The sequence below is a fragment of the Sebastes umbrosus genome, chromosome 4 (assembly GCF_015220745.1).
Source record: "Sebastes umbrosus isolate fSebUmb1 chromosome 4, fSebUmb1.pri, whole genome shotgun sequence".
In the NCBI taxonomy this organism is placed as follows: domain Eukaryota; kingdom Metazoa; phylum Chordata; class Actinopteri; order Perciformes; family Sebastidae; genus Sebastes; species Sebastes umbrosus.
In genome coordinates, this window is record NC_051272.1 from 25182683 (window position 1) to 25191854 (window position 9172).

Genomic DNA, 9172 nt, shown 5'->3' on the forward strand with positions numbered 1-9172 from the left:
TTATAAACTAACTGTGCATATACTATAGAAAAAAAACAAATATATATATATTTAGTCCTGTTTGAAATTGGGTTAATCTGAAGAGCCTGGTTGCATGGTAGTTGGAGATGAAGGTGAGAAATAGTGAAGTGTTAATTGCAATTAATTGTAATCACCTGCCATCCCAGGTGTCAAATAGTCTTAGATTAGGTGACTAGTAAACCACCGTCACCCAACAATGAAGCAGCACACTCCAAATAACACCAAATAAAATGCAGTATGGCTCATTATTATATTGTAGCATGAATACACTCAAATTATTGTAAAGTGTTTTACACAAAACTTTTAAAGGTGAGTAAATAATAATAATTGGAACAATTTAATCATCTGTGTCAGAGGACAAAGACATCACCTACACTTGCAGGTTAGATTAGTTAGTGTGTCAAACATACCCATCGGAGACAATGCCCTCTGCAATCTCACAGACGAGGACGAAGAGCAGGACGAAGGTGAGGAGCCAGCGCAGGTTGTGACCAGGGAAGTGAAGCCAGGTGCTGTGGTGGATGTGGACCTTTGAACTCTGGCTGCCCCAGCCTCAAACAGGAGACAGGAAATACAAGTTTTAAATAAAAAACGCATCAGGGGTGTATTACTTTGACCATACAGTCAGAGACAGTAAAATAAAAGAAGGACTTCAGTAGATCAGTCAGAAATGTAAAGTTGTTTTTTTCTTGACTCAGTTATCAGCGAGTAGCTGTACATTTGCACTAAAAAAAACAACTCAAAAACAGTCTTGATTTAGTGCTTTCTACTCCCAGTGCCACCTTGAACATCATGAGCTACATGACAGTGCTCTCATAATCACTTTCATCACATCGCTCGATGCTTGGCAGGTAAGCCAATGACAGTGGCCAGATGGCTGCTGTTCTTAAAACCTCAAGTCAATTATTTTAGCTCTTATTGTGTCTACAGCTTCTTTGTCCTTTGTTCTTTGTCCCTTCCCTTCACTTTGCCAGGTGTTTGTCTCAACTCAGACTATAATATAACAATGATTCAGTCATCAAAGTGCAATTTATGTCATTAATGTGAGTCATAAAACACATCTCTGCAAACAAGATTATGTTAATGACTCCTCTCTTGTTGGCACCTTAGCTGTTGGACCATTTGTCTCTCTGAGAAGTGTTGGCACAGGCTGGGAGTCGCACACACACAACACACACACACACACACACACACACACACACACTAACACACACACAAACACTCATATTCATTTGGCCAACAGCAGCTTATTAGGAATGTGGGATGTTCAGGGTTGTTGGTTTGACAGTAAAGAAGACTGAGGTTAGAGCTGAAATGATTAGTCGATTGACAGAAAATTAATCGGCAACTACTTTGAATAGTCAATTAATTGTTGTCAAGTGTCATTTTTTTAGCAAAATCCCAAGGATTCGCTGGTTCCAGCTTCTCACATGTGAAGATTTGATGGTTTTCTTTGTCTTATGTGATATTAAATGAAACATCTGGGTTCTGGACTGCTGGTCGGACAAAAACAGACATTTGAATACGTCAACTCGTGCTCTGGGAAGCTGCGATGGACATTTTTCCCCATTTTCTCACATTTTATAGGCTGAATAATGAATTGACTAATTGAAAAAAAATGTTAACAGATCAATTGATAGTGAAAATAATCATCAGTTGCAGCCCTAAGTGAGGTACAATAATCCTCTTCTCTGACTGTAAAGCAAACTGCCGTATGAAGGTGTTGTGGTGCATGAATCCACAGAATCCTGGTTACCTCGATGTGACTATTACTCATGAGCCAGCACTGTAAAGAGCAACACATTACAGTATATAGCTGCAGGGCAGAATGGGGCGCAGAATACATTTTGTAAAGGTGGACAGACCCCTGAGGTTTGTCTTTGGTGACAAAGTTGTTAGTGAAAGCAGTGCAGCTCAAGGTGACAGAAGAGAGAGAGAAATCACTGCAGCTTCCAGCTTCCAGCTTCCAGCCAGATCATCTTGGGTTATCCTCTAACAACAGACTCACACTGCCTATTAATGAGGGCTTTTGCCTTTCCACTTTCAGTCTGCTAATTAGCATAATTTAGTTGAATTTCTTTGCTCTTGTTAAAGAAGGAAAATGTTTTAAAAATGAGAAACATTTATGGAGGCAACGTCAACAGGGTTTCTAGGAACATCTCACCTTGTGAATGAGACAAAATAAGAGTATTAGTCTACAGCCATAGCGTTTCTGTGAACTATGTTAACATGCTGATGGTTAGCAGGTATAATGTTTACCATGTTTATTATCTTAGTTTAAACTTCATGGCAATCCATCTGATGTTGTTGAGATATTTTTCAGTCTGGACAGACCGACACTGCCATCCACAGAGCCAAGCCGCTAGCATGGCTAAAGAGTCATCTAACGTCATCTAACATAATATATATAACACATAACATAGTGACAGAAATAACACTGAAATTTGAAGTGTGGGAGAATATCCTACTACAAAAACATCCAAATCACAAATAAACAAAAAAATAGAAATCTAGTAAGCTAATACATGAAAGCATGTATGCATGCAGTTCAAAGACAAACCAAACAGAATGAATTGTAATGTGTTAGTTAATGTCTCTGTGTGTTAAATATAATCAGATATATAGGTTGCATATTCAATGAACAACAGAGCCACTGTCAAACCAGTTGTATGAAGTGACAATGTGTTGCTCCTGCTTGAAAAAAGGTACACATGGTGTGTGCATACACCATGACGTGAGAGGGTAGATGATGAAGTAGGAGCATGTGTGACTGTAAGCAGCAGCAGCAGTGTGCGCTGGTCTGATATACACCGATGATGACACTAATGGAATGGCCAGCAGCCAGGAAGGAGAGCGACGTTGGTGTAACCTAATATCAGCGTAATGGCATCTGTTTGCCTCTGTACATTCATCAGAGGAGTCACATTTGCTTGCAGCTCAAGAAATATGTCCTGCCTTACCTCGACCTACTATACTCAAGAGACTCATAATTCTAATATTGTCTATGGGATAGCCAGCGCTTGCAGAGAACGTGTTTTAACTCAGTCAAACTAGCTCATTCATAAAATAAAAGTTAAGTGTATTAAAGTGTGTAGGGCAGATAGAGAGCATGTTGAAGCCCATCAGTCTTACAACAGATCCTCAGAGAGTTGTGCTGATATATCATCTCTGTGTGTGTGTGTGTGTGTGTGTGTGTGTGCGTGTGTGTGTGTGTGTGTGTGTGTGTGTGTGTGTGTGTGTGTGTGTGTGTGTGTGCGTGTGTGTGTGTGTGTGTGTGTGTGTGTGTGTGTGTGGGGGCAGGGAGGTGTGTTGCGAAGAGGCTGAGCATCTCACCTCCCAGCGACACTCACCGATGAAGAGGATGGGGAAGGTGATGAAGAGGAGGAAGACATGTGGCACCACATTGAGCGCGTCCAGGAAACAGCCGTTGTTCAGAACCCCCCCATCTACGTTGTAGGCCACCGACTTGTTCTCGTTCCCACAGAACGCCAAGGGCATGGTGGAACCGGGACTCTGCAGGGAACCGGCCGGAGGAAGAGGGGGAGGGGGAGGAGGAGGAGGGGAGGAGGACCAGAGACAAAGGAGAGACAGAGAGATTTTAAATAGAGACTCTCAGAGCATGTCGTCTGTTTCAAAGGGAGCACTGATGGCGTCTTCAGTAGAGATAATTCCCAAAGTGATCTCCTTCCTGCTCTCTCTCAAATCTCAAATCCAGCTCCCAAATATCGGATCCAATGAAAAAGAGAGAGGGAGGGAAGGAAGGAGGGAGATGGGGGTCAGAGGCAGTCACAGTCCAGAACAGCGGTAACAGCTCTCTCTTCTCTCCGGCAGACTAAGCTGCCATGCTGGTGAGAAACATCTGCATCCCGTCTGCCCGCAGCCCTCAGACATCCTCTAAAACTGAAGCTTCCCTCGGCGCTGCACAGCTCCACTGGAATGCATTCACACACACACACACACACCAAGCACACACACCAAGCACACACACACACAGCTAGAGCAGCGGTTGCATTCTGCAGTGCGCCTGCTATTCCTGTCTCTTTGAAAACCAGAGCTCGAAGTCGACCTTGGAGAACGAGAGCAGAATGGGAAGAGTGTGCAGGCGAGCTGGAGGACTGAGAGCCACTGACTGAAGGTAGGGGGGGCGAAGGCAGGAGGGAGCAGTGAATGATGAAGAAAGAGAGCGAGAGAGAGAGAGGAGAGAGGAGAGAGATGGGGGGGTATAGCTGCTGAATGAGCAGTACAAACGTCGTGAAGAAGGTACGTGTGAAGCATGAGCAAGCGCTCTAATCTAAATCCCAACACCACGTTTTCAGGAACTACATAACTCTACCCCTCAGTTGTTTATTACTTGAGTTCACATTATACCTACAAGAGAAGGAGCACACCGGTGACAGAATATGCTGCACACATAAAAAAAAAAAGAAATAGACATAAAATATTAGCGGATGCATTGTGCGTCCGTCCGGTCCTGCAGGGAGTGATCCCGCTGCAGCCAATGGCAGCTGTTTTGCTCAGAGGGATCAGCAAAGAGCCACATGGGAGCAGATTTTGATAATCCATGTATCAACAGGAACAGACTCGTGGCCTTTTTCTCACTGGTTGAAATGATTTATGTTTAATGTAATCCACGCCACGGTGACCTTTACATAATAACAACAGGGAGATACGCTTAAATGTAAAGGAGCAGTTTACATGATTGTTTACACACACAGATATGTGCTGAGGTAACATAAGAATACAGTAAACGATAATGTATTCAACACTTCTTGTTGTAAGTGGTTAACAAAATGTGATCCTGTGCTTGCAATACCACACTTATAAGAGCAATAAAAATGCTCTTGATGGGGACCAACTTTAAAGAGACATTCATTTTTTTCCCCCCATTTAAATGCCTGTTTGACTGCAGGTTTGCATTCTGCATTAGACGTAACGTCTCAGAGAGACATGCTGCTATCATAGCTCCTGATATGATATAATGTTATGTAGTATGTTTATTTCATTTTGTCCTAAAAATGACTAGCGATGCTGTTTACTTTTCCATTACAGTCCACTGTAGTAGTCTGACTTTATCTTCATGTTAGGAAAAACATGAAATGTTGGATTGTTCGTGTGAATGCTGCCATATGTCTTTGCAAGCTTTTTCTCGGTGGGGTTTGCAAACCTGCAGACAGATTAAGCTTTTCACTGCAAGCACATAGCTTTGTCCAGATTTCTCTTTTAGGGTTGAAGGAGTAGCCTACTGAGGGAAAAGAAAAACACAATTGTTATCTTTTGACAGGCCGTCGTAGAGAAAATAAGCAGTTCTGATATACATTGAAGGTCAATGTACACCCATGTCCTCTCACTTCCTGTCACACGTTAATTATCTTCTTACTCTGAAGACCATACTGACACCAGCTGACAGTAAACAGACATGGGATTTTTAATAAATGAAGCCAATAAGAGGGGTGATTCCAAAAACAACTGGAATCTGCTTATCCAAATGGCACAGCATAGCACGACTAACCAGATGTGTTGTCAGCAGGGGTTTCACCAACATAAATGAGAATGGATTTCATCTTGGAATCAGCATCTCAACTATACAGGTAACAGCTCTATCATGCACTGTGTCTGTTTTACTATCTTTTTATTACAGCTGGGAAAACTGGCTGAGCTATAGTCCTGTGGTGGCCTACATCACAGATAAGCACTGTCCATCAGTGGATTGCCTGGGGAGAGTTGAAGCTTCAGTGTGTGTAGAAACAAAGAAAGAGGAAAAGCAGCGGCCTCTCACAGAGACCCTCAGAAAGGGAAGAGGTTAGTATAGCTGAGGGGCTTACAGCAAAGATGAAGAACAATGCATTCTTAAAATCGATAAATGTCAGAACAGACTCTGCCATTGTAGCACAGATGCAGACATCACTGTGGTGATTTTGTTTGTGGGAGTAAAGTGAGGGAAAGAGGTGAATGATTATATGCCAGCTTAATCACTCTGAGAATGACATAATCTTGCGGTTGTCTAACATCAGATTTAGCACTACACGGTACCAATCACAGCTGTGGAGGCACTGGTCTTTATATGTAAGGCATTGATGTATGTATATACTTATATTAATATTAATATTTTTAATATCTTTTAATCATGACTTTTATAGTGCTTCCTGTATTGTAATGTATTATATGTAATGTGTTGTTGCTGTTTTTTCTTTTTTCTTATCTGGACCTAGAGTCTGCAATAAAGTTTGAATTGAATTGAATTGAATTGAATGATGTATCATGCATTGATCTATGTAAATCCAGGTCTCTCTCGGCCTATTCAAAGAATGAAAATGTCCTCCATCTGGCTGTGATAATGTGTTACCACACTGTAACAGCCCAATATTTCACACTCTCCCATAACTCGCCCCTAAGAAATACATGAATCCCAGTGATGCATGATCCCATTACAGCACACACACAGGGATTCCTTAACTAACTGTGACCTAAAATGACTTGTAACATCATTAAATATAGGATAGGCCTTAATCTGCATCCAGTTTAGATCTGTAAAATGATGTATGCAAATGAAAACATCTATGTCTATGTATCATTAAACATTATTAAATCTAAAATGAAAGCTTTAGGAGCAGACTCTATGGCATGCCAATGTTTTTAGCCCCCTTGTTGTACAGCTGACTCCCAGAAAAGTTCCTTTTTGACCCCCCATTTGTTTTAAGATAGTTCTGTTTTAATGCAAATTTGAGTGCTTTAGTGTTTGTGAATTGTATTTTATCTCTATTTGTGTCTGCGTCTGCAACTTTGTGTTCTTGCTGCTGACCGTCTTGGCCAGGTCTCCCTTGGAAAAGAGGTTCTTAATCTCAATGGGACTAACCTGATTAAATAAAGGTTAAATTAAATTAAAAACAATTAAATTAAAAAAATTAAAATGTCCTCAGTTGGTATTTATATACAATTATGTGTGCGTAATTGAGAAATACTTCCAAGATGTCAACACCTTATAATGCTGTGCATGTGCAGGAAATGCAAAGCAGTTCATGTCTTTTCCAAAGTGAGAGTATCGATCATGAATCCCAGTGATGTATAATCCCATTACAGCACACACAGGGATTCCTTAACTAACTGTGACCTAAAAATGACTTGTAACATCATTAGATATAGGATAGGCCTTAATCTGCGTCCAGTTTAGATCTGCAAAATGATGTATGCAAATGAAAACATTTATGTCCTCGGTGGGTATTTATATATATATATTATGTGTGCGTGTAATTGAGAAATACTTCAAAATGTCAACACCTTATAATGCTGTGCATGAAATGCAAAGCAGTGCAAAGTGAGAGTATCGATCAGTGTGAGACACCAGGTGACACAACCAACCAACCAACCAGCAGCAGCACCAGCAGCACTTACCGGTTTATATCGTGAGATCATCTCTTCAATACTGTCACATCCGTCGCTCGGATGTTAAGAACAGAAAGGTGGTAAAAAATCTCCCAGCCTGCAGGTCTCTCATGTGTCCACAGAGCAGCCGACTTCTTGATGTCCCACTTTGTGTTTGAGCGTCCAACAGCAGGCGGTGTTGTGAGGGTGGAGGAGGCAGAGAGGAGCTGTCCACGGTGCTGAACCGAGTACCGAGGAGGAGGAGGAGGAGGAGGAGGAAGAGGAGGGCAGATGTTCCACCCAAGGCCACCTTTGGTGTCTGTCATGAACCGTCGACCGGCGGGTTATAGTAGCAACCAAACACACCAACAGCTGGTCGATGCGACGTTGAAACGCGCAGCAGACAGCAGTCACGTACATGTATGTCATCATGTAAAGCGGTTATATAACACTGATGTGGTGGGATGCTGCACAGCGAAGCAACACACGGGTAACATTACATGATGGATTTCTTTTTTTTTTTTATCGTTTTTTTTTATTTAAGATGAACTAAAATGTACATTTATCACAATTCACTCCCGATTATAAATCTAATTTAAGCCTATTTACTGACATTCAGGTTTATTCAAAGTAGAATTCTAAACACAGCTGGACTCTCTCTAGCTTGGTATTCAAAAACTAGCAAACTTGCAAGTCTAGTATCGCTTCCCTTCTAAACCTGGACAGGTAATGCAATTATGTGTAATTATTATTGTTAGATTTGACTTAATTGTTGTTATAATGCTAGTTTTAAGATATCTGTGTAACCTAATTCACAATGGTAAATTTACATTTACCACAATTCACTCCTGCACTCTGATTATAAATCTAATTTAAGTATGTTTACTGACATTCAGGTTTATTAAAAGCAGAATTATAAACACAGCTGGACTCTCTCTAGCTTGGTATTCAAGAAGGAGCACTGTATTGCCCCCTGTGGACATTTAATTACAAAACTGTATGGCTCCCCAACATAAAGAATGGAGTTCTACTCTCTATGTACAGTATGTGTTTATGGCAATGCTCAGCAAAAAAACAAAAGAGACTTATAATATACCCTTCTGGAGTTATTAACCATGGATGGTAGGCTATAACTTATAAAGAATGCTGCTCCAGAATAGTTCACACAATTATTTATGTTCTTTAGGGAAACAAACTGGAAATAACCAATTAACAAGGACCTATTATGCTTCCCCTCTTTCCTTTAGTGCGTTATATAGTTTTTTTTTGTGTGCATGTAAAAGGTCTGCAAAGTTACAAAGCCCAAAGTCCACGCCAAAGGGAGTTACTCAGCCCCACAGAAACACTGCTCCTGAACTGCCTGAAACACCTCGCTTGAAGTCTTGCTTTTTCTTCCGTAACGTGGTGATGTCACCAAGTAACACATTTGCATAATATCTGCCTAGCGGCTGTTTCGGCACACTTCCTAAGACAAAGCTAGTTAGAGCGGAGCTGGAGCGCAGTCTGAAGAGTTTGATTCGGTTGATCAATCACAACAGTGGGCCAGCTGACCAATCAGGAGCTAAAACAGAGCGTTTCAGACAAAGGGTGAAAAGAGGTGCTGTAGCACAGCCGGTATGAGAAAAATAAAGCATTTTTTGAACATTAAAAGGATGTAAACATGTTCTAGTAGAAACCTACAATACACATACGTATGCAACTGAAAATAAGCATATGGGTCCTCTTTAAAAATAAAAGCCAAATTGACAATAGTCTATTTCTATTTCACTAGCTAGCTACCAGAAGTTAGCTT

At 41.1% G+C, this 9172-nt stretch overlaps 1 protein-coding gene across 3 annotated transcripts in view; it reads right to left on the reverse strand.

Annotated features, from left to right (window-relative positions):
• The window catches only part of abcc8 (ATP-binding cassette, sub-family C (CFTR/MRP), member 8), a 62027-nt gene extending 54460 nt beyond the window's left edge, over positions 1-7567 (reverse strand). The window contains exons 1-3 of one of the 3 annotated variants that reach the window (XM_037767847.1): positions 7411-7567; positions 3372-3534; positions 432-573 (exon numbers count right to left, since the gene is read on the reverse strand). In XM_037767847.1, coding sequence (XP_037623775.1) covers positions 432-573; positions 3372-3534; positions 7411-7431 — 326 coding nt within the window. In that variant the 5' untranslated portion in view covers positions 7432-7567. Of the gene's footprint in view, positions 1-431; positions 574-3354; positions 3535-7410 lie in introns of those variants that run through there. The other 2 variants (XM_037767848.1, XM_037767849.1) reach the window with 2 other exon arrangements.
• Between the last annotated feature and the right edge of the window lie 1605 nt (positions 7568-9172).